This window comes from Myotis daubentonii, chromosome 5 (assembly GCF_963259705.1).
Source record: "Myotis daubentonii chromosome 5, mMyoDau2.1, whole genome shotgun sequence".
NCBI lineage: Eukaryota > Metazoa > Chordata > Mammalia > Chiroptera > Vespertilionidae > Myotis > Myotis daubentonii.
This window is the reverse complement of record NC_081844.1, coordinates 53,630,190-53,655,692: the sequence shown is the minus strand read 5'-3', so window position 1 is coordinate 53,655,692 and position 25,503 is coordinate 53,630,190. Positions and strand designations below refer to the sequence as shown.

At 43.3% G+C, this 25,503-nt stretch overlaps 1 protein-coding gene and 1 pseudogene across 10 annotated transcripts in view; one reads left to right on the top strand and one right to left on the bottom strand.

The window, feature by feature from the left end:
- The window catches only part of TRIM2 (tripartite motif containing 2), a 97,435-nt gene that overhangs the window by 37,792 nt on the left and 34,140 nt on the right, over positions 1–25,503 (top strand). For 6 of the 10 annotated variants that reach the window (XR_009453019.1, XM_059697806.1, XM_059697812.1 and 3 more), the window contains exons 2-3: positions 17,516–17,700; positions 20,862–21,099. Coding sequence is in view for 9 of the 10 variants with exons in the window: in XM_059697812.1 (XP_059553795.1) it covers positions 17,516–17,700; positions 20,862–21,099 (423 nt within the window). In the remaining variant the exon portion in view is untranslated. Of the gene's footprint in view, positions 1–8,758; positions 8,945–17,515; positions 17,701–20,861; positions 21,100–25,503 lie in introns of those variants that run through there. The other 4 variants (XM_059697807.1, XM_059697804.1, XM_059697808.1 and 1 more) reach the window with 2 other exon arrangements.
- Positions 14,784–14,882, bottom strand: LOC132236259 (U6 spliceosomal RNA; annotated as a pseudogene).

Genomic DNA, 25,503 nt, shown 5'->3' with positions numbered 1-25,503 from the left:
ACGTATGCCATGGTGGGTGCAGGAGAAGGGGTGGGGTGGTTTTGGTTTGGGACTTCAATGTGGAGGAAGTCAATTCACATGGCAATGGAAAAGCAAAAGTTTGGTAAATAAATGTTTGCCAGATTTGTCTTTAATAATAGGACACAGAGAGGACTTTGAACAAAAGGGCCTTGGTAGGTTCCTCCCTGTATACCCCACACTAAAGATTAAAACTCTGGTTATCCTATATAATAAAGCGGTAATATGCAAATTGACTGTCACACCCTTGCAGATGGCTGCCTATGACCGGGCCGGCAGGGGGGTTAGTGAGGGATAACCAAATGACTGAACAAGCAGGCTGCGTGGGGTGACCAGGCCAGCAGGGGGGTTAGTGAGGGACGACCAAACAACTGAACAAGCAGGCTGCGTGGGGTGACCAGGCTGGCAGGGGGGTTAGTGAGGGACAACCAAACGACTGAACAAGCAGGCTGCGTGGGGCAACCAGACTGGCAGGGTGGGCAGTTGGGGCAACCAGGCCGATGGGGGGGCAGTTGGGGGCAACCAGGCCGATGGGGCAGGGGGGGAGTTAGGAGTGACCAAGCCAGCAGAGGGGGGCAGTTGGGGGTGACCAGGCTGTGGCGGGGGTGGGGGGAGGTGGCAGTTAGGAGCCAGCAGTCCAGGATTGTGAGAGGGATGTCCAACTGCCAGTTTAAGCCCGGCAGTCGGACATCCCATGAGGGGTTCGCTGGATTGGAGAGGGCACAGGCTGGGCTGAGGGGACCCCCTCCCCCCGCCTACCTCTACCCATTCAAAAATTTCATGCTCTGGGCCTCTAGTCTATGATAATGGCTCCCTTCCGGGATCAAGCCTTCTAAATTCTTTTAGGCAGTTAGGGGGAAGGTCCAAGGTTTTTCCTAAGTCATTGGTTTCTAAAAAATAACCAACTTAAAATAGTCAATATCCCAACAAGGCATATTTGGGGCAGCGAATTCTGCTTCCCCTCTCTAGCTCTCTGCTAAAGTGCCCAGATTCCTTTAGTATCACCCTCTGGGTTAAAGCCCTGAGCTCAGAAGTCCTCAGTAAACTCAGGCTTGTTAAGGAGAGAAAGGCCCACCTTAACTCCAGAGCACGGTGGTCACCTGAGCTCAGATGCGGAAGGCAGGAGAGCCGAAATCCCAGAGCGGGGAAGAGATTTTCATAATACTGGATAAGCCGAGCTTTGGATGTCTCTGTCGAGGTGCCTGCTTTTCTTTAGCCAGAGGAGAGCTTGGCTCCCGGGGGAGGAGCCTGTTGCCATAGAAACCACCTGGTCTGGGAAACAGGGCCTGTCTGAGATTGGCCATATCTGTGATTATTTTTTACCTTTGAGTAACATCCTAGAAGTGGGATTCTGGCCCACAAATTGGTCAAAATAAATAAATGTTTATAAGGTTCTCTCTGAGCTACATGTTGGTTTTAAAATAATCCAGTTTACCAGGACAAAGAGGAAGGGATGGAGGGAGAGGAAGTCAGCGTTTAGTGAGACATTATCAGTGGTGCTCTTATCAGACAACTCCTGGCTCCTAGCCGCTGTCCGTCAGGGCCAGGCCCCACTCAGCTCAGATCTGTGCTCTGCATCCGCCAGGTCAGATACCAGGGGAAATTTGCTTTATAGAATCCCTGACTCTAACTCCCCACCTGGTAGTCAGGACCGCTGCACTGATTAATTAAACGCGGTAAACCGCTGGCGCAAGCAGTAACGTGGCACCGCCTTGAATTTAATTGATGGTGAAACTGCTGAAGAGAAAAACTTGATGCTGTGTGCTCCTCAGTGTGGACATCAATGTAATTAGGGGCCCAGAGTCAGGACTGGGGGGTTACCCTCCAAGCATACTCGGCAGATAGAGTCCATTAGCCAGGCCAAACACTGACAAAACAAGAGTGTTTGTTGACTTGCTTTTGCCTTTTATTTTTGTCAGAGCAAGACAAAGAATAAGGAAGGGGTAGCATGCTGTATCAGCAGATGGCGGAGCCTTGTGTTTTGCTTCAGTCTTCTCTCTACAGGACATCTTCCTACTGGGGCAGGGCGTGTGAAGGCTAATGAGAAGGAAGTCACACCTGGGTAGGCCCGCAGCACAGGGTTGGAGCTGCCAATCAGACGCAGGCGGGTTTCACTCTAATAGTATGGTTAGTAAGTACTGGCAACGGATGCAACGCGGGAGATACAGTACTTTCAGCTCTTCAGGACGCCCAGAAGCTTCCTTTGCCCCTCACCTGCTTGGGGATGAGAGCCAAGGGGTAGGGGGGTCACCTTGACACTCAGAACTCACAACCCCTTTTTCCTGCCAGTCATCTCACAGCTCCAATAATGCTTCACACCGGAAGTGAAGCAGACATGACATTCTCCCTGTATCTTAACTACTGTTCAAGGGAACAGTGCTGTGGGAAAACAAGAGCATTCTCAGATGGGCCGACCTCGGCCCAGGCCTCCTGTTAACCTTTCAACCACTGGAGGTGGTGTGGGCTGAACTGTGTTCCTCAAAACGATACGTTGAAGCCCCAAGTCCCAGTACCTATGAATGTGACCTTATTTGGAGAGAGGGTCTTTGCAGATGTAATCAAGTTGAGGTGAGGCAGTACTCCACAACGGTGGGCCCTAATTCAATATGGCAGGTGTCCTTACAAGAAGAAAAAACAGAGACACAGCGAATAGTGTGCCATGTAGAGACACACAGGGAGAAGACAGCCACATTACCATGGAGGTAGACCCACCTGCAAGCCAAGGAATGCCTGGGGCTACCAGAAACAGGAAGAGCTTGATTTTTGTATTTCTAGCCACCAGAAGTGTGAGAGAATAAATTTCTGGGATTATAAACCACCCCACTCTATGGTATTTTGTCACAGAAGCCCTCGGAAACAAACACAGAAGGTAAAAATAGAAAAACCAGTTGCTCTGTATAAATTTTAAGTCCCCTGGCTTCAACAAGTGACATTCCAGGGTTCTGTGTGTGTGTGTGTGTGTGTGTGTGTGTGTGTGTGTGTGTGTTTTCTTTTTCTTTTTAATAGAGCCTAGGATAGAAGAAGCAGCAGGAGAGAGCCTGGCAGGGCTGCTCTGGCTCTAGAAATGCTACAGGAAAGAAATGAGCATAGGTGAGGCTGCTGTGGCTCACTGGGAAGTCAGAGAAAAGAGGGCCTTGGAGACAGGTTCAGGGGGCTAGCTCAAGCCCATTGCACCACTGGTTGCAAGTCTCGTGGGGTCCCTTAGAGTTTAGGAGAAGCACGCTTGTAGGGGAAGAAGCAGGGGAAGGGAAAGGCACAGGCGTGCTCCCAGGAGGGAGAGCACGCCACATTCCAGGATTTTGAAGGAACACATGATTGCCAAGTCACAGACCCTCATTTTTATGAGATCTTAAGGAGAAAATAAATTTCTTAAAGACTAGAAATAGAGAAATACACTTTTTATTTACAAAGTTCAGGCCCACAAATTGTAGGCTAAGGAACTCTGCCAGGCATAATTTTATATAGGAATAGTAATGGCATGGTTTACAAGCACCTAGAAAAGAAAGCATTCTGCGTTCCATAAGAATAAATTATACTAGACCTATTCTGAATTCTCTTTTTGATAGAGTTGTTAGACATGAGTTTTAGTTATCAACATGACAAAGATGCCAAGAAAGGTAAAGTGAACTCGGAAGTCATTAGCGAAAGCATGGAGCCTAGACCAAGGAAAGCAATGGCCTTGCTGTATTCTGTGTTGAGCAGACGCCACCTGGATTTTGTTATCAGCACCCTGTAGGAAACTCACAGGCAACGTAGAGGGGATACAAAGATACTGAGCAGGGAGTCAGCGGTGCTTGATCTGAACCACTTTTACTGCAAAGACTCTCCGTGTCTTGGAAGGGCTACCCTGACACCTGAGACCCAGTCAACATGACTGTGACTCTTAGGCAAGATACTGTGATTTTGAGAGATTCTGTTCATTTCCTATTTTAGTACCATCAGTGCCTAGTACATCACCTGGCACATAATTATTTGTGAAATGCAGAACATTAAATGGTAATCCCAAGGACAGGCCAGTGCTGGTGTAAGTTCTTTGGTTGCAACTGGGCCAGCTGGTTTCCTGGTTAATCCATTTCTAGCCATATAACCCCACTAGGTTAAGAACACTTATCGGGAAGATTCTTTCTGCTTCTTCATCATTATTTTCAAATAGCCCTGTCTGGTCTAGGACCTCCCCATAACTACTAAAGAATGGCCCCTAACCACCCAATGTGGGGGACCGCCAAAAGTCACTGACAATAGAGAAGTAGGAACCTCTTGGGGTTCAAGCCAAACCACTCACTCAAACTGACTATAAAGAGTCTGGACTGGCTGGAAGGAGCCTGGTTTGGAGGGGCCACCCCAGGAGTGCTGTGAAATCCATAACAACATCTCTTCTGCAATTGAGAGAGATATCTCTTCACTTCATGCCTGAACTGAAGGCTGGAGTAATTATTCTTTACCATCCTCTTTCAGGAGACCATCAAGCAATAATTTTCATAAAGGTTTATGAAAAGATAAGAAAAACTCAATAATGGTTGCATTAGGCAGTTTCCAGGCCCCTGATTTCAGGTTGCCTCCTTCTGGTTGATTGCATTTGTCTCTCACTGGAACACACCACCTCTCTAATCAGCTGGCTTTGTTCCACTGCGGAATTGCCTGATAACAGGGCCTGCTTTAGCCCATCCTTGCAGGGCACTGTGGCCCTGAAAGAGGCATCGTGCCAGTCACAAGACCGGAACTCTCATTCGCTTTTACTCCATAATGTCTCCTCCACTGTGGGCTGGTCCTGTGACCTTTCTGAACCTCAATTCCCACTAAAATAATAATTGTGCCTGCTCTGTCTGTTTCTGAGTTTGCTTTGCTTTGTATTTGAAGCTGCTGTCTAAATTATAAACCACCAATCAGATATGAAGAATTACATCTCCCTAGTGTTCTTTGATCCAACTGTTTTCCAATTCTGAAATGAACATTTACTTTTACATCATGTTATGTCACTCATTCATTTGTAGAAGGATTTTTGTCATTCTGCATCTGTGTATTGGGTGCCTCCTGTCAGGTACTACATAGGGGCTGGCAACTTAGAGGTAAAAGATAGAGCTGTCAATAATTTCCAGCAAGGAATGCTACAGAGCTCACAGGAATGGCAACCAACCCAGACTGGAGTGGGAAGGTCTGGGATTGGAGGATTTGTCAGAGAATCCTTCCTAAAATGGGTGATGTTTTTGCTGAGTTCTGAAGGAGTCAGGAGAGGATGAGAGCATTCCAGGCAGAACACGTGGCACATGAGGCTAGAAATTAGTGTTTCTCAAAGGGGCTGCTATTCGCAGTTTGAGAGGACAAATGTACTTGTATGGACTCTTCCATGCACTGGAGGGTGTTTGGCATCCCTGTTCCCAGGCTCTAAATGTCAGCAGTCCCTCCCCACCCCACACCCCAAATACGTAATCACTGTGACAGCCCAGAATGCCCCCTCACATTTCCAAAGGCATGCCCCATCACTCCATCAGGGGGTTTGGTGCCACTGCCTGGGTAAGAACCACTACAAAAAAACCAACCAAACAAACAAAACCCAGAAAAACATAGTAGCATGTCTTAGGAACTAGAGTACAGCTAGGGAGGACAGAAAGTGGAAACAAGTGAAGAAGGCACAAGCCAGATGGTAAATGGTCTTACGTGCCATCTTGAGTTTACTTTCAAGGAGCAATTTCCTTGATCAGGAGCTACAGACTCTATGTAAATGGCTTTGGCTCATAACAGGTGGCCAATACATTTAAGATCTCTGTCTCCCAGATCCTGCCAAGCCCAGTTTAGTTAGCACATGTCCTGTTCTTAAGCATATGCACTGTCTGTATGCCTCCCAATGGCTGTGCACGTAACAGTCAACCTGGCCTATGACAGTTAATTCTTTAATGTCTGTTCAACTTGAGGGAAACAGTGGGGAGGGCAAGACAGCTCCAAGATGTGCATAGGTCTGCAGCAGGCCCAATCCCAAGCATCTCAGGCTCTGCTCTGCTCTTGTGGCCCCACACTCTGGCTGCTGCGTGAGGTCTCAAAACCAGCAAAGTCCAACTCAGAAACTGCGCTGTTACATACCAACAGCCACTGCCACCACCGCCTGTTGCCAGGGAGTGTCAAGGGGAAGATGCGGTGACCTGTAACGCATCCTGTGGTAACTCAGGCCCAATTTATAAAGGGTTCGTTTGCCAAGACATGCTAAAAATAAGGCTATACTTTCCTTTAATAAACAGTGTTATGTGTGTTAGGGTTCTGGTTGAGCCCTCCAACCCCACCTGCTCAGACAGTAGTTAAGCCATCATGATGAGGGTATGTAGGACCCAACTATCCCGTGTAACGCTGTTTCCCAGGAAGAACTATTCCCAATTCCAGGAAAAGATCAGAACATATAGGACCTCCATTTGCTCTACCATAGCCCTGGCTCCAGCCACACTGCACTACCACTTTCAGTTCCTGGGAGCCTTCTCTTCCTCCAGGCCTTTGCCTATGCTGTACTCCATGCCTGAAACGCACCCCGCTTTTCCTCGCCCGGCATGTCCCTCTGGGCTCCACAGCATCCACTTCCTCTGGCACTCAAAGCACTTACCACTCTGAGTTGCATTTGCCCAATTACTCATCCACCTCCCACACTAGGCTGTGACCTTTCTGAGCGCTAAGAAACTGTTACATTTTCTCTGTATCCTCAGTGCCCATTCAGCGCCTGGCACACACTGGATCTTCAATAAGTATTTATTGGAATGAATGATTGAATGAGTAGGTGAACCTTCTCTGACTACAAACCCAGCAACAGACAGAGGATCTCTCCCACTTCTCCACCATCTTCTGAGCACAGAGCCTCATGCCAGTTGTATGCCCCAGAGTTTGGCTTGAGTGGGGAAGAGGGGAGAGGTAAGGAGAGAGGATGTGCTTGGGGACGGGTTTAGGTGAATTTGGTACCAGATGGGCTCAGCAGCACCAATGAGAAGAAGAGGGGACTCCCATCATAGCAAGGCAGGCACCTTTGTGATGGTCTGTCTTAGGAAGAGGCCATTGTAAAATTAAGTGGGGGTAGCCTGCCTATCGTTTCAGGTATCGGTTCTAATTAAATTATAAAATAAAACAGAACATGTGTCCACACAAATTCCTGAATATGGATATGTATATCAACATTATTCATAATAGCCAAAAAGGGGAAACAATCCAATGTCCATCAACTGGCAGATAGATAATAAAATGTGCTATATCCATACATGGGATATTTTCCAACCATAAAAAGGAATGAAATACTGATACATGCAACAACACGGATGAACCTTGAAAACATTATGCTAAGTGGGAAAAAAAAAAGCCAGACACCTAAGACCCCCACATGGCAATGTAGGGGGTGGTAGTTAAAGGGCACAGGATTTCTTTTGCAAGTCATAAAAATGTTCTAAAATTGGTTGTAGTGATGGTTGCCCACATCTGTGAATATACTAAAAGCCATTGAATAGCACACTTTTAAGGGGGGAATTGTATAATATGTGAATTACATCTCCTGAGAACTGTGCACCACCTGGAATAGCATGCTAGTATCTGCATGTCTGTGCATTTTCCCGCTTCTGCCAATTTCACTGGACTCTCTGCGACCCCCGCCCCTTCCCGCCACCAAAGGTAATCACTGCTCTGCGGGGCTGGCTGTCCCATCACAGGGCTCAGCACAGTGCCTGACTGCAAGGAAAGAATATGATGGATATTTATATTGTCAAATATGCAAATTCAGTCTTATTCTTTAAATGAAAATGATCAGTGTCCACTTTTAAACTAGTTACTACAAGGAATAGAATGCAATATGATTCCGGAACTGCCTTCATTGCTATAGGAAATGGAATAATTGTGAATTCCATCCTGACACGTGCAGTTTTTTAATTCAAGTATTATTTGTAATGTGAGGATCTAATCGTTTTTATAGGATTACATGCTGATCATTTTTAAGTTAGTAAACACTTTAAAAATAAGTTTAATGACTTGGTAGGAAATCAAGTTATGTGTAAATATAAAGACTGTTAAGTTTTTCAACCTTTAACTAAAAACTTTTGCATCATCAGAAAAGCAGTGAGCTCTGTTCATCCCCTGAAGCATGTATTTAAATGTACTGTCTGATGTTTCTCTCAACGACTAGAACCACAGAAAGCAGAGAAATGTCATTTGCATTGTTTGACTTTGGGGAACTGTATTTTATTTCCTGGGCAAATACCGAGAGTTGGAAAAAGGTAGTAGAGGCTTGTTGAACTGAGCTGTTCTGCATTTTAAACATTTACATTTGTGTTTCAAGCTACTGGAAAAGTCTAAGAGATCATTTTTCCCCCAAAAGGAGGTTTATTATCTAATGCTGACCCCTCCCCAAGCACACCCTCTAAATTTGAACCTTCCGTATGTCTAGTGTTCTTTGTAGAAGCCATGCTCGCGGCGTCCCCCTTTTGCTGATCAGCACGCCCTCTGGCCCGTTTGTGTCCATAGCGGTGCCTGGCCGGGCTGGTACTCCGGGAGCCCTGCGCACGGGTTGCCCGTGCCTGGGTGGATCACACACTCACATTGTGGTGACGGACCTGAGCGGCCCAGCCGGAGCCTGGAAACAGCTGACTGCTGACTCAGAGGGGCGAGCGAGCCACCCACGAATCTCATTGCAGCTCGCTGCTGCATCCCTATCCCACAATCCCTTGCTTGGTTTGCTGCAGTCTTTTCAACAGACGCTGAGTGGGAAAAAGATGTCCTGTAAGATAAAGATTGATTGGTTTGGATGCCGAAAGGGGTCTTCCACTTGTTAAGGACCCAGCAACATTCCTGCGGACTTTGCTGAGGCTCCCCTCCTTTCCTCCATTTTTCTCTTCCTCTGTTCTGTTCATGAGCTGGCACATCCCTCCATAGAGCAGAAGATATGCTGGGCTTCTGAGGATGGCTGCACTGCATGGTAGGGAATTTTAACCGGTCTCTTTGCATGGTGCTTCCAAACTTGCGGTGTTAGCAGACATGTGCATTGTGCTTTGGGTTCCCGCGGAGCTGCCTGCAGCCTGGGAGGGTTTCATGCTTTGCCTCGTTGGTTAGTTTGCAGAAATGAGTAGGTCCTAAACGTTCGGATTGCTTAGTATTCTGCCAGGTGGATAACTGATTTCTCCTGCGCTCTCTGTCCTGCCCCCGCCCCACCTTTTCTCTCTTGGTAATGCTGCATGCTTTGTAACTATGAGATAGAGGGAGAATCCGTTCTTTGCTTAAACAAAGGCACCAAATTCACAAGAATAGGAAGAAAAGCATGCAAGATTATATCAGGCTCCTAATGTGATATAACCAGCTCTTTATTTTTACTAGTCTTTATTTTAACGTATATCTCGGCTTATTTTCAACGGAAGATTTTTTTCCTCCTGCATCTGTTGAGTACAAAGATGGGGATGCAGTATTCAATTTGCAGGATTCCTTCCTCGGTACCCCAGGGTGGAGTAGAATGTGCATTCGACCCTTCCCCCACCCAGTCCTCTATTCGAGAACCCTGGGGTGCGAGCCACGGTTCCCAGTTACCATTGGAAACCCATTCATTCATAATGCATGACTTGACCCTCTGGGTTCCAAATGCCATTGATCACCAGACAATATGCAGGAGATGATTTGGGGGTTTTTTCTGACATTTTCCCCTGCCTTTGTGGTAGACTCAGATCTGGGTGGAGTTCAATGGTAGCATTACAGAAAAAGAAAAAAAAAAAATCTAGGTTTGCTTCCTGAAACAGTGGGCATTATCTTTGTATCCAAGAATTGTTTCTATGAGTATGCCCCACCCTGTCATTATTCCTTATTTGGGGGGGGGGGGGGGATAGGAGAGCAAGTAGGAAAGCTATTTATTTTAAACTACAAATTAGATGGATTTCTGAACCAAAAGATAAGATGATATTTCTATCTAAGAAAAGATGGGTTTTACTGTTATACTTTATGAAACAGATCTAGATTTAGAATGAGGCATTTAAAGAATTGTTATTGGTTCTTCTTTGGCTTAGATCATAGTATGGAAGTTTTATTCCTCATGATTAAATTGTTAGCGGGGTGTGTGTGTGTGTGTGTGTGTGTGTGTGTGTGTGTGTGTTAATTAAAAAATTAGACTATGTAAGGAGAGCCATTTGTTCGCCCAGATTTTTAAATTGATTTCTTAAGTATTAGGATTCTGTTCTGCCTCGTGTGAATCTACGTCCTGGTGCCTTTGATTATCTGCCAGCAGATGCCTTAACAGCATGGGCCCTAACCCACTGTAATGTTAAATAATGCACGCCCCTCCCCAGCAGCACACAATGCAAAGTTTCTTGTGTGCTGTGGATCAGAAAGCAGCTTTCTGTTGCAGAGATGTGAGTAGTGGCCTTTCCTAAACCTCTAAAAATGCCTTTGCAATTTTCTCCTAGAAAGACACAAGTGATTTGCATTGGAAAGGTTAAAACTCAGCCGAATGTACAAAGGTTCTCTGACCGAATGTGCTGGTTCAAGAAATATAAATGCAGCATGTGTAACCCACACATTTTTAAAACGGAGAATAAAGTCTATACACGTTTCACCCTAGTTAATATTAAAATCCTTAGATGACTTTCCTTATATGATAACAAAAGCTTAAGTAAATTCTGCTGTATGTGAGATAAAGTAAAAATACTCATTCTTTATCTTAATAAGAAATGAAAATGTCCATTTGGATATTCTTCGACATTCATTTCTCTAAACTCACAGCTTTCTTTTATCTGTCTTTCTTAGGTAGAAAAAAAATCCTAAATATGTAACAAATTTCAAAAATTTAGTTAAGCTTAATTAAAACTCCCTTGTTCCTTTTTTCATTAAATCTCAGATGAAGACTTTAACCAAACATTGGTATATATTATTGAAATGTATAGAAGAAAAATACTTTCAGACTTTAAAAAAAAATGCTGCTGAATTATTTATTCTCATAGCATTTTTTTAAAAGTGTGACTGAATTACCTCTAATTGTGGCAAAATTATAATTTGTACACACCTTAAAAAAAAACTCGAATGCCATCTGTACCCCTTATTAGTTATGTAAGGGTTTCAGTGTCAGAGTGGAATTTGTCCTCTAAATATTATTGTTTAGGTTGTCTAAATTTAACAAATCCTCCTAGAATTTGGAGATTTAGATTAGACCAGCTACTGAGGAATAAATGAGCCCAGTATAATTATTCCAATAGCATCATTGAAAGAAATATTCATTACTGCTTTTTGCATGCCAGACTTTCTACCCACTTCTTTACCACCTCTGCCTTTATAGTCTCAGTAGCCTCCATTAAGTGCTTTTTTATTTTTCTTCTAGAAAATGTATTAACTTAAGTGGATATTTATTCTAATCATAACAGAATTAAACAGTATACTTCCTATTAACCAGGGGCAAAAGGAGTTTGCTGTCAGTAGGCCTGTCTTTCAAGTTCTGATGTGGAATACATTTCTCCTTCCCCTACTTGCTAACCTCGCTTAACTCCCAGAGCTTAGAGCCCTGGCGATGCTCTGCCATTTTTGTGGTCCCCAAGGAAAGCAAGGGAGGAGACTTGGAAAGCAAGGTGGTGGGGGTGGGGAGAGGAGACCCCACTCCTCTTGGTGGCCCCAGGACACCGTGAGACGAATGTCCATTAGCCTGACCACTTAACACTCCATCACCCAGACCCAGCCTTCTGGAAGTTGGAACTCCTAAAGCAAATCTTAAGAACTGACTGCAGAGGTGAGGACTTTATGAAGAAAGCAATGGCAAACAGTTATCTATACTAAGGAAAGAGGTAGAGGAAATAGGCATAAATATTATAAAAACAAGTTGGGTACTCAGCTTGTAAATCAACTTCCATATTAGCAAAATCCAGCCGTCTAGGGAAGCTGACGTGCATCTGAACCTGGGAATAAGAACCTTGAGTAAGCTTGGTCATGGCTTTGTCTGGAGACAGAACTTAAAGTAGATGGTCCCTGAACGTCCTCCAACACACATACACACGCACACACATACACACACACTCACACACACACTGTCAGGAAGGACATTGCATCTGGCCTTCTAATTTACAAAAAGGCCCATTTGGGATCGCAGCTTGATTTAACTGGAATCAGGTCACCCTGTTTTAATTTCCTGAAGATTGTCCTCTTTTTTTTTCTCTTCTAGTTGCATTATCAGCAACAATGCCAATTCCACTGCAGGTCAATGAAAATATGCTCACAAATTTAAAAAAATGAAAAATACCTTCTTTAATCGTGTTTCAACCTGTGCCTTGAGCCCGACCGACCACCTGTCCTGGCAGGTGAAAGGTAGCGTATTGTGAATCACAGATAATCCTACTGGTTCGAGATTTCCTTTCTACAAATGTAGGGGAAGATTTTTAACTTCTTGGGAGCTAATTTTAGCATGCCTGCACCACTGTCATTGGCCCCAGAACAATACAAAATGTAGCCGTATTGATAAATTCAGCTAAGTGGCAACAAAGAGGAGGAGCAACCCAGGAATGCCATAAAATTAAGCAACAGACGTTGAAGCCAGTGCCTGTAGGATGACGTGCAATCAGATATGCTTGCTGCCTCTTAGTCACAAGTCACATGTTAAGATTTTATTTTCCAAACGAATCCTGACCTGCTTCCCAACCATGTTTCTGGGACCATCCAGACAAGTTTTCACCAACTCGCTCCCCTTTTCGAGAAGAGTGCTTTTCAGTTTGGCTTTTCTCTTCCACCCTCCCTTCCTGCTCTTTCTCACAGTGGTTTCAGCAATAGAAGTTTGGATAGTGTTCTAATTGACGTGGTATAATTTGGGGTGGGAAATATGGTCACAACCATAGAATTGTGGACACAGGCATTTTTCTTTCATGTCATCATCTCCTATCAAGTTCTCCTTTTCCATTTGGTTGTAATTCCCACCAAGTTGTAGATTTGCGAAAGTGAGCCAGGAAAAATACCGGCGATGATGAGAGGAAAGAAATGCTGGGGTGGGATTTTTCTCTGCCCAAGGACTTTGTGATGTGATTGTTGCATTGTTTTTACCTGAAACAAGCGGTATTTAGTTGGCAAGCCCCCACTGATAAGGAATGTATGTGTCAACCCTCTGAGACTTTTACTTTCCATGCATATGTGTCTTCCACAGTTCTCAATTTCTTTTCCTGCATTTTTGAGTGTGTTAAAATTTGTCAGTAAATGTATACCTCTGGATGGTGGCTTATGTTGCTAAGCATTCGATTACCACATGGACAGGCAGGTACTGTGTGATATCAAGTGAAGACATTCATATGGCTGGTAATGACCTTGCTCTTCATTCAGCAAGTGCCCCTCTTTCCTGCTATTGGGACTGAGTCCATGTCCATGTTATATGTCATTTGTTCAGTTAATTCAAAACATAATGCATGACTTCCAGGCACAGTCCTAGAGCTGGGACTACTGCAGCGAGCAATCAGAAAACAAAATCCCTTAAGAATGCTACACCATCTTAGCGGAGTGTGGGAGGAGACAACATGCAAAATAAACCCATTCCATAGTTATATTAGAAAGTTTCCAATACTATGGGAAAACAGAGCAAGGATGGGCGTAGCAAATGCTAGGGGGTTGGGGACAAGTTTCAATTTTAAACAATGCTCAGATTGAGAAGGTGATATTGAGCAAAGCTGGAGAGGGGGAGTGAACCTCTCCCTAAGCAGTATTGCTCTTGGTCTGCCATGGGCCAGAAACCTTCGTTAGTCTCCCCACATAAAAGTTCTCATAGTTGCTTAATGCCAATATCATATCCATGTTGGCTATTTAAGTAGTTTTACAATGGCTCTTCCTGCCTGTAGCTCTCTACCATTTCCTTTTATCAGTGTGTCTGGTGATAGTTTCTGCATCCAAAGCATCTGATATTCTTCAGAGACAAAGTCCACCCCAGGCGTGTTTTCATATGTGTCGCTCCAGAAATGAGTTTTGCTGATCTCCAGAAGAATACTCCTATAGCGTCATCTCATTCTTATCACTCACTTGTTTCTGCTGGCCATATGAGTCAAGATCTTTGACACTTCAGAAACTGAGATGGGGAAATAAGATCCACTGAGAATCTAGATAAGAATTTATTGCCTTTCTAATCAAGGAGATCAGAAACTGTGGTTATGCCCAAACACTTTGATTAAAGGCTGTCATATATTCCTGGAGGCATACTCAGACTGATGGAAGGCTTCCCAGGGTATTTATTGGTACATTTTCCTAAGCACATTATCCCTGTAGGAGCAGTTAAATTTGTCTTCCTTTTGTGGGTATCCATTTATATTGAAGGAATGATGGTTCCTGATAAAGTCTCTGTTTTGGGGGTTGGAAACCTTTTGTGCTGTTTCTGGGAGTCCTAAAAACCCAGATGCCTTCAACAGGTCACTTGTGACAGATTTGTAATATTATTGTGATTTTAAATTACTGTTAATGAGTAAACTCAATTTGCCGTATAAATTACCAATGCTAACAAAGATTCTCACCCACTATAGTAATGATCATAAAATTAGAATAAAATGTTTTTATTTCAGCTTTAGAGAACAAAAATTTTGACTCAGGAACTTTCATTTAGTCAGCATATATCATTAAAACAAATAATATATGGGTGTTTTTTTCTTTGCTCCAAATCCAAAGTTCTAAGGATTAAAATTAAAAAGTAAAATCCAATTATGATGTTTTCTCTCTGCTTTATTTAATACTCAACATGACTGATTATTTCAATTGGTACTAGGAAAATTTTTAAAAGCTATGAAAAATAAAATGAATTTTAACTGATTTTAACAGAAAAGTTCTATATATTTTAAAATATGGGACACATCAAGAATTTGCATGTCATCCTTGCTCCAGGGCCATGCTAATCTTCTATATCATTTCAAGTTTAGTGCTGCTGAAGTGAGCACATAATTTTTATGTCTGTCTGTCTGTCTGTCTGTCTCTCTCTCTCTCTCTCTCTCTCTCTCTCTCTCACACACACACACACACAATCAAGTGTTAAACTTGTTTAAGATTAAGTATCATGACTTACCAGATAAGGCCGAAAACTTGAAATCTGAGCTTTCTGATTCACTGATTTTACTGGATGACCTTCGGCAAGTCACTTACACCCTTAGCTTTGGTTTCCTTATCTTAAAGACAGACAAATCCAATCCTCCCTATTCTGATGTCAGAGGGATGTGGTTAAAGAAAAGCAGACTATGTGCCAACATTTTGAGCTCCTGAGAGATGAGCTCTATTTCATTCAATAAATATCATTCTCTACTCTAGATTTTTAGGGAAACATTCAATGAAGTCTAGCAGGTAATGTTGGCTAATTAGGTATGTCACACCTACATGGTTTAACTAATACAGTAAGTTGTTTGAACATGACACACTTGTATAGCAGGTGCTTTCATAAGGTTCTATCTGTTTATCATGCTCTTTACTGAACTTATCTAGAAGGTAGTGAGTTGGAAGGTGGGTGGGTCATGTATGTAACTACTCAAATATGTGTAAATAGAATTTTAATCAAAGTTGACATACTTTTAAAAAAGTTGGTGATTTGGTGGGGAGGAAGAAGAACTATCATTTATATTTGGAAAAGAGTATGTCCTTCAGAAAATATAGAATGGTTGGTTCTATAAGTTAAGTATATTTCCCAGCTTCAAATACAGGTCCCAGACCAGATTAACATGTGATATCTAAACCAAGCTTTCATAGTGCAACCTTCTTAAAACACCAGTCAAGGGAGGTGTGGTGATTTAAGGAGTGAAAAGGCAGGGTTTTAGAGGCGTGCACACACCTGAGTTTGCATCCTGGCACATTTCTTAGCTGAGCCCACTTTTTAAAATCTTATAGAATGAGAAGAATACCCTGCCTGCCTAGGGTCATGAAGATTAACTACTTTTTTTTGGCAAAGATAATTTCTATTGGGAATTGAAGGGCTGTGGACATCTTAACCATATATTTAGATAATTTGGAAGTGAATTTTAGCTCAGCCTTGGTTTGGGATAGAAGCCAGAAATTCTTTAAGGTGGTAAATGGAGCTGTGTTTTATGTCATAACTTTTTCTTCTCTTATTCTCTCAGAGGCCCTCTGCTTGCTTCTCTGTTGCCCTCTTCTAATTCTCCATTTTTGGCACTATCCCTCGCTAATTGAAACCTCCTCTGAATGTATTCCCTTCACCAGGTCCCTCAAATTCTTACACATGAGTAGCAACAGACATTTTAAAAAGATAATAGGGACTAGCTCTTGCCTTTGTTCCCGATCACGGCAAATACATTTTAGTACGAAATCTGTACACCTTTAGTTCTGAAGAAAACACTCTGAAGCACATACAAAGTTTTTGATTGAAAATTCTAGCCCAGCGGCATGGCTCAGTGGTTTGATTCCTGGTCAGGGCACATGCCCAGGTTGTGGGCTCAATTCCCACTGAGGGGTAAGCAAGAGGCAGCCAGTCAATGATTCTCTCTCATCATTGATGTTTCTTTCTCTTTCTCCCTCGCTCTTTCTCTCTCTGAAATAAACAAAAACATATTTTATAAAATTGTAATTATTCCTATCCTGAATATTAACTGTAGGGAGAAAAAACTTTCTCTACACTCTTATGTTCTGTGTCAGGGGCTTGTGAATGAATCTGACAAAAGGCAGATTTTCAGGAGAAAAACATGTACAAATTTATGGATATTGTATTTACCCCAAATAAAATGTGTTATATTTTATTGACTTAGTACTTTTAATTCTATATGTATGGGGGCTTCACAGGTAAGAAACAAAAACCCAAAACAGTGGTTAGACTTGGGAGCTTATATATTATTTTAACAAAGAACAAAAATGTGTGGAGAAGTGACTAAATAAAGGAAAAAACTGTTTGGATGCCTAAAGGCAAAAAACTGTGGGAAAATGTATGATAGATAAGGGTTGTTTTGCAAGGTTTGTGATTGAGTTTTTTCCTCTCCTGGTATGGGAGAGTGGGGCACCTTTACAAGTGGGAAATTTATGACCTGCTTTTAGGCAGATGGGAGAGAGCAGAGAGCTCCTCCCATGCCTGCTGCTTCTCAATTGCCTTTGGCTCAAAATAATCTGTACATCAAAGTGGCATATTTTGATCCCCTTCAAGTAAAATAATTGGAGAAAACATATTTTACCTTAATAAGACTATTCTATTTAATATAGACGGTATGACTGTTATAATAAGACAGACAATATACATTTAAATATAGTCATGGCTAACGGCATGAACAGACACAGCTATGTAAGTATTTAACCCCTCATCTGCCACTGTGCTGAAAGCCAGCAAGCATACCTCTTTGTACAATGCACCTTCTTTTAATTTTCTTGTTTGCTTGGCGAACCTGTGGTTATTTTATTGATAGGCCAAACAGGCAGCTACCTATATTCACTGTATAGCATGAAGGTTGGTTATGGTCATTTTGAGGTCACTAACATGGAATCCTACCTGTATTCAGAACACAATGCCCATAGTGAATGAGCCAATGCTTGACTTGCACTGACAGATTATTAACTATTTTTCCCTTTTGGTTTTTCTGTCTGACAGCAGCAGTGTGCAGGGTCAAAGACAGCTGGCCCCCCATGTCAGTGGTCTAGGATGGCCAGTGAAGCCACCAACATCCCAAGTCCTGTGGTGCGCCAGATTGACAAGCAGTTTCTGATTTGCAGTATATGCCTGGAGCGGTACAAGAACCCCAAGGTCCTCCCCTGTCTGCACACGTTCTGCGAGAGGTAAGCCTCCTTTGTGCGCGGAGAAGGGAGTTTCACAGACCGACTTCCTACCGAGGGTTCTTTCCAGAATTTTCCAGTTACCTAGGGGAGACAATACATCTTTTGTGCTTCTGATATAAATCTGGAAACATAATCATGAGTTTGCCAATAATTTACTTTATTACAAGTGGGGCAAAAAAATAATAATGATCTAGTGATAGCTGTTCATTCATTTCCACAGGAGATGGAGCTTTAACTATTGGAGGGTGTGTGTTTTTTTAATTTAAGTTTTCCCTTTGTTCTTTGTAAAACAATTTTGGCCAACCACAGTTCCCTCACAATTAAAAATCTATCATGTCCACCCATATAACAATCAGGTAAAAATATCTGCATATATGAGGGGCTAGTTAAAAGGAGAGAGCCTCCCTCCAAAGATAATTGAGAAGACACATACCAATGGCACATTTGAACATTATGCTATTTCAGATGGAGGAAAAAGCTGTGTATGTAGTAATTATACATTATCAGAATATACAATTTGCTATACGTAAAATATACTTTCTTATTTATCTTTCTTGAGTGTTTCTTTCCACTGAGTTAATCATTTATCAGAATATTCATTCACCCCATGTCCAACCTCCCACATAAGCAATTAAGCATAAAGATTAGTGGCCTAATTTAAGTATTTCCCTAGCAAGGCTGTATATTTTTTCCTAAAAACAAATATGAATATGGTAATTATATTTTATAGCAGCTTGTTAAGTACAGTTGCTATTATTATTTAATATACATAACTAGAATGCTTTGCTTTCTGTTATAGAACAGTCAATGGCTTCAAATCAATGCTAATTACATCTACATCCAATCGAACAGATTTGTTAACTGGTTGAGCATGCTTGGAGTTGATTTACTTTGGAGGGTCCCCACTGCAGCAGAATAATCACATCCGTGGTGGTGATGGATGGAGGGAGAGGCGGATTTGTTATCGGAAGTTATGGGTTTTGCTTGTTTGCTTTGCTTTCTTTGCTGTGGGCTGTTTGGGGGTTTTGTGTGTAATGTGTGGATATAGGGTTTTTGTTTGTCTGTTTTAGTGATGGTATATGGGACACCAAATACCTTTTGTTTTATTCATTTTATACTTTGGCTTAAGTACTTTGTAATTCATCTTCCAAAATGGCTAAATGGAGAGTGATTTTTTCCCCTCTCCACTCTATAGGTGTAGCTAAAACATGAATACCAGCGAATTGCCCCTGTGCCCCTGGGCTCACGTGGTAAGATCATTATTTGATTGGTGCAGCTGCCATGCGGGGGCTCTTGCTGTACAGCTGAGAGCCACTCCGGCTGAGCCCGGCAGAGCTGCCCCAGTCCCTGGTGTTCAGTCCCTCTGGTCTGTTGTTTGGTTCCCATTTCCTTGTTCCTACAGGTGAGAAGCCCCATTCTGCCCTGAGCCTGTCCCCTGCCCTCTCAGTGAGGTCTAGCCCGGCCCATCTATATGAGATAGAGGTGGTTATAGGAAGAAGGCACAGCTTGGGGGGCCGTCATGGGTTTGGTTTGGGACATGTTGAGTTTTAGAACCTGTGAGGCCTCTAAGAGTAAATGTAAAGAAGGTGGATGGTGTACAGACTGGGGCTCAGAGGAGATACCTGTGGGAAGAAATAGAAACGTGGGAGTGTTATGCTTTAGGCAGGCACGTGGGTATGGTATCCCCGGGAGAGAAGAGTGCTTCCAATGGAGTCTGGGTTAACTCCAAACTGAACTGGCTGAGTAGACAAATAGAGCAGACGGGAGAGCCAGCTGAGTGTGGTGTCATAAGCCAAGGGAAGATGAAGTTCCAAAGAAAAGGAGTGGGAGGGGGGAGCATAGTGGTCAAGCTTGATGAATGCTTCTGAGAAATCTAGTAAGAAAAGATTGAAGTGTGTTTATTGGATTTAGATATCATCAGTGACCTTGACAAAAGCTGTTTCAGTTCTGGTATGGATTCAGCCCCGGCTACCTCTGTGACGTGAGGAAGGCCACGTAACCTCCTTGATGTCCGTTTCCTCATCTGTAACATAAGGATATGGGTGAAAGCATTGCTTTTCCAAGTCTGTTTGGCCGAGAAACTGGAAAACATTGTGCAGTGTAATTATTTAGAGTTTAGATCCTGGTACCAAATTGCCTTGGTTCGAACTCCTGCTCTGCCCCTGACCGCCTAAGTCCCTCGGGCAAGTAACTCAGCCTCTCTCTGCCTGCATTTTGTCATATGTCTGAAGGTGATCACAGTAGTACCTACCTCGTAGGGTTGTTGGAAATACTTTGAATTCAGTGGTTAGCATATATGTTGGTCATGATTAGCAACACATTTCGCTCATTAAATGAATTAAGTTGATGCCTGTTGAGGAGAGGCAAGAAGAGATCAAGCTGGTGTGAGCCTGGATATCCCATTCCTGCTTCAAAAGAACACTTCCACTTGGCTGTTTTGTTGTTGTTTTGAAAATATTTTTATTGATTTTTGGAGAGAGAGGAAGAAGAGGGAGAGGAAGAGGGAAACATCGATATTGAGAGAGAAACATGGATCAGCTGCCTCCTAGGGATCAAGCCTGCAACCTGGGCATGTGCCCTGACCAGGAATTGAAACTGTGACCTTTTGGTACATGGGAGGACCCTCAACCAACTCAGTCACACTGGCCAGGGCCGGGTGTGTTTTTAACAGCAGAGATCTGCTTATGGTTTTGGACATTAAAAGAGTTTCAACACCAAAAAAAAAAAGTGACATGTTTCTCCCAAATGTAAAAGTCCATGAACCTCAGACTAGCTATTCTAGACAAAGCTCAACCTTAATGTGTATACAAATTGCCAGGGGTCTGACACATTAGGCCTGGAGTGAGACCTAAGGTTCTGCTTTTCTCCCAAGCTCCCTGGTGAGGGCAGTGCTGCCGCTCCACAGACCAAGGCTCTGGAAAACACTGCCAACGTCAATGGCATTATTCTTCTCGTGGGCAGGGCCAATATGAGCTTCTCAGGGTTAGCTCTGGGTTTCTGAAATATTCTTCTCCGAGTCAAGGAAGTGACAAAGGCAGTTCCTGCAGCGTGTCCTGTATAGTTGCTGAGAACATGTGTGGTACCTGTGAGAAGTGGCGGTTCCATTCCCTGAGCCCCACTGTGCTGACAGCCCCTGGCTTCTGCTTCTGCTTCTACCACAGGTGCCTGCAGAACTATATTCCTGCCCACAGCTTAACCCTCTCCTGCCCAGTGTGCCGCCAGACCTCCATCCTGCCCGAGAAGGGGGTGGCCGCACTCCAGAACAACTTCTTCATCACGAACCTGATGGACGTGCTGCAGCGAACGCCAGGCAGCAACGTTGAGGAGTCCTCCATCCTGGAGACGGTCACCGCAGTGGCTGCCGGAAAGCCCCTCTCTTGCCCAAACCACGATGGGAATGTAAGTCTCTGCCCGGCAGCATGCCTGCTGGATGGGGGTTGGCATTGGGCACTCAGAGGCTCGACGTGAAGCCAGAAATCCACCTGGAAGAGGAGTCATTAAAAAAGATTTTCCCCAGCCCTCAGACTATTTTGCCTGCTTCCTTTCTCTGACCCAATTTATTTAAATAATAAAATCAAACTGCATTGTGTCTTCTGAGCACAGATTGGTGGTTTCCCCAGGAGAGCTGGCCTCTGACTATTTGCAAGCTGGGCATACGTTGACCCACATAAACATCTGTGTAATAAATTATGGATAAAGACTTAATAATACCCCTACATGGTTTGGCTCAGTGGATAGAGCGTCAGCCTGAGGACTGAAGGGTCCTGGGTTTGATTCCAATCAAGGGCACATGCCCAGGTTGAGGCGGATCCCCGGTGGGGGTCGTGCAGGAGCCAGCCAATCGGTGGTTCTCTCTCATCGTTAATGTTTCTATCTCTCTCCCTCTCCCTTCCTCTCTGAAATCAACAAAAAATAATAAACACTTAATAATAGATAAGTTCTGCAAATTGAGGATGTTTAGGAAAATGTGAATTACATTTCTTTATTTTTCTTGCGAGGGAAATTTTTCTCATGCCCCATTAGACCCTTCTCCTTAGTAATTAATAAATAGAATTTGAAGATACGTGAGTCCTTGATAATAGATTATGAATTCCAAGCATATTTCCTACTATTAGGAAGCACGATCCTGTTATAGACTCAGGGGGACCTGCATGTATCATCAGTAATTGATTCACAATGGCTATGTAACCCGAAGAGGTGGCATTGCGTGGTGGCTAAGAGCACTGGCTTTGGAGCCAGACTGCCTGGTTCAAATCCCGCACTTCACCTTATTCTCTGGGTTAGTTTTGGCAAGCTAACCTCTGTGTCTCAATTCCTCATCTACAAAAGGAAATAATAATAGTATAATTGGGAGACTTAAATGTGTAAGTCATATAAAACGTAGAGTAAGCTCTTGACAAATGTTAGCTATTAAAATTCTTTCTAATAACTTTAGTCCCTTTTTTCTTTATATGATGACCATGTCAAACGTGCTTGAAACTGCTTATAATATAAGGCTCAGGTATAATAGAACCACTAAAGCAACAAGAGATTGCTTGAGCAGAGCACTTATTATTAGCCATAGCTAGTGTTTATTTGCCTTATCTTGTTCCACTCTCTCTGCTCATCATTGCTACAGCCTCACTGGCCTAGAACTTGACAAGTGGTTTCCCACCTTGGGGCCTGGCTGCTTTCTCTTTCTTATGCCTGGAATGGTTTTTGCTCTCTCTGGATGTGGCTAGCTCATTGTCACCCTTCATGCGTCAGCTCACATTTCTCCTACACAGAGCAGTCTTCTCCAACTCCACTACGGCTCCACCTCTGACACCCAGTTGCCATCCATCACATCACTTCTTGATTTCCTTCATGGCATTCACCACGCTCTGCATGCCCTCATCTGTGCATTTGCTGAGCTCACTTTTAGGAAGTGAGCTGCAGGAGGGCAGGGACCAGGCTCACCATCATACCTCTAGCACTGAGAACAGTATCTTATACATAGAAGTATGGAAATCATCGGAGACCAACCCGATGAAAACAAGCAAAGGCTATGCATTCTGAATTTGCTCAAACAAAGAGTCAGCCACCATCACTTCTGTTTTGGCAGGGATTCAAAGTCAGGCAGAGGAGTGGGAACACTCAGTCGTGGGAGAAAAGGCAAGGCTTTAGGTGTACCCTGATGTGTGGCCATTGGCATGGGGAAGCTAGAGGTGGGCCAACTAGAAGGGGGCACCTATGTGATTGGTTAGGGGTTCATATTTGGCTTTCTCTGATTGGTCCCAAGTTGGGAGTAGAGACAAAAATTAGGGAAGTTATCAGTAATCAAGTCCTAGCCATTTGGGGCCAATTGTTACCAAAGTTTTTGTTGAGCTTTTTGGATTGTTACTAGAGATAGCAGTCAGACTTCCTGCAAATCTGACTTACAGCAGGCTGACTTCCCGGGCCGTTTATTATAGATATGGAGTCAGTGTCCTGGGCAGGTTGTGGGTCAGAGGTCTATTTTTATACATGGTCTGACCATTGTCCATTTGCATATTTAGTCTCTCAGAAGTTAATCAGTACCTATTTGTTGAACAATTGTGCCAGACACTGTGCTTGGTCTCTTACACACCACTTTGCAAAGTAGGTGTTAGCTACCTTCGTTGTATAGATGAAGAAACAGATTTGAACAGTTTCAGTCACAAGTGCATTTGACGTAAAAGCTAGACCTGGAGAAAAGAGCACTCTGAGCTTTTTGGGAACCAAAGTAAGAGGTACATGGTGGATTACCTCTTTTTATATAAAAAAAATGAAAAATATATTTTAAAAAAAGATTGGATAAGTGGGCTGTGCAAGAGTTGATCAGCTGGGTGGATTGGTGAGGTCAGCATGACTCCCAGGTGTCTAGCTTGGGTACCTGTGTCAGCAATGGTGCAACCAACGGAAACAGAGGTTGACTCTTTTAGTTTTATTGATTTCAGAGAGGAAGGGAGAGGGGGAGAGAGATAGAAACATCAATGATGAAAGAGAATCATTGATTGGCTGTCACCTGCACACCCCACACTGGGGATCAAGCCAGCAACTCATGCCATGTGCCCTGACTGGGAATCGAACTGTGACCTGGTTCATAGGTCAGTGCTCAACCACTGAGCCACACCGGCTGGGCCAGAAGTAGACTTTAAAATTACTCTGAACTTTTTACAAAATGGCACTATCAATCTTAGAGAAACTTTGAAAAGAGAAATATGTTGTTAGTGCCTGAAGGACAAATAGGAAAGAATTCCTAAAGATGTATTTCCTGAGCACGCCTCGAAGTAGAGACTTTGGTTGCCACAGGCTGCTAAGCAGAAACTCTCTCAGAGATGCTAATTTCAGCAAAATGTAAGAATCCTTTTAGGCTAAAACTTTACTTTCTCCCAAATGCAACACATCAAATCACACTAAAAATGAAATCTCTCTAAAGAGCTGGACCCTCTTTAGAATAAAGGAAGCTCTTTAAAGTATGTTTTGAGCACTTTCTCAATGCTGGGTCATTATGATTCCTCGGGAATCATAAAATTTATAAACCAGCCAGAGGCCTTGGAAAATCAGCTGCGTGTCTTCACTCATTCTGTTGTTTCATTGTGGACTGTAGGAGTTCGCTGCTGCTGCTTTGAAGCGGGGCCTCATGGCATGTTCAAGCCAAATGCATGCGATACTACAGATAAATTGCTGCAGTTAACTGCCATGGGTAAATCTTTAAAAAACATCTCAAGCGTCTGAAGGTTAATAAAATCCGGTAATTAACAAGAAAGCAGGATGTTGCTGTCATAAACTGCCTGGTGCTGATCAGCACATGTGGATGAAAGCCTGTCATTTACTTTAAGTGCTGTGGCACAATCTGTCTTCTAATTAAACTGCTGTGGCGGCATTGTCCAAATACAAAGAAAAATGGGGCTGGCGGTCAGTGATTTCAGAGGTTCCTTGCCCATAAAGCAGACACTTGAGCTCATGCCTTGTAGTCCTAGAACACAAATGATCGGACAATCATGAAACACTACTTTTGCTTGCTTAGGCCATGCTAGCAGAATGTTAAGAGGTGCAAAGGAGGGATCCTCATGCCCTGCCAGGACCAAGTCCCCACTGCCAGAAGCCTCCGGGCTGGCTGCATGGCCCTGAGCACATTCCAGCAGTGAGTAATGCGAGTGGCCCCTCATCTTCTCTTCTGATGAACACAAATGGTGACTGTCTGTCAACAGCAGTAAGCTCATCCTGGCCTCTGGTCCACCCACCCCTGGAGCACCAGCATCATGGCACTCAAGATGGATGAGCTCAGCCGAGTCTCACACCTCCCGCAATTAACTCTCAGCCTGAGTCAAAGCTGTCAGAGCCCAAGCACAGGCATTTGAGAATGAGCAGTTGTTGACACTTCAAAATGATTTGCTTCCCAAGAAACACTGAGGATACTGAATCAGGGAAGTAACCCAGGTCTGCTGCTGTCTCTTCAAGGCAATCAAACATTTTTTTAATTGAGACAAAATTCACATTTTAACCATTTTAAAGTGTATAATCCAGTGGCTTTTAGTGTATTCAAAAAGGTTGTGCAAACCTCACCACTAATTTCAGATCTTTTTTGTTATCTCAAAAAGAAACTCTATACTCTTTAAGCAGCCAGTTTCTTACCCCCCACCACCAGCCCCTAACCCCTGGCAACCATCAGTTTGTGTTCTGTCTCTCTCTGGATTTGTCCATATGGACACTTGATATAAATGGAATCTTACATATAATATATAGCTTTTTTTAGTCTGGCTTCTAGCACGTATAATGTTTCAAAATTCATCTATATTGTAGCATATATCAGAACTTTAT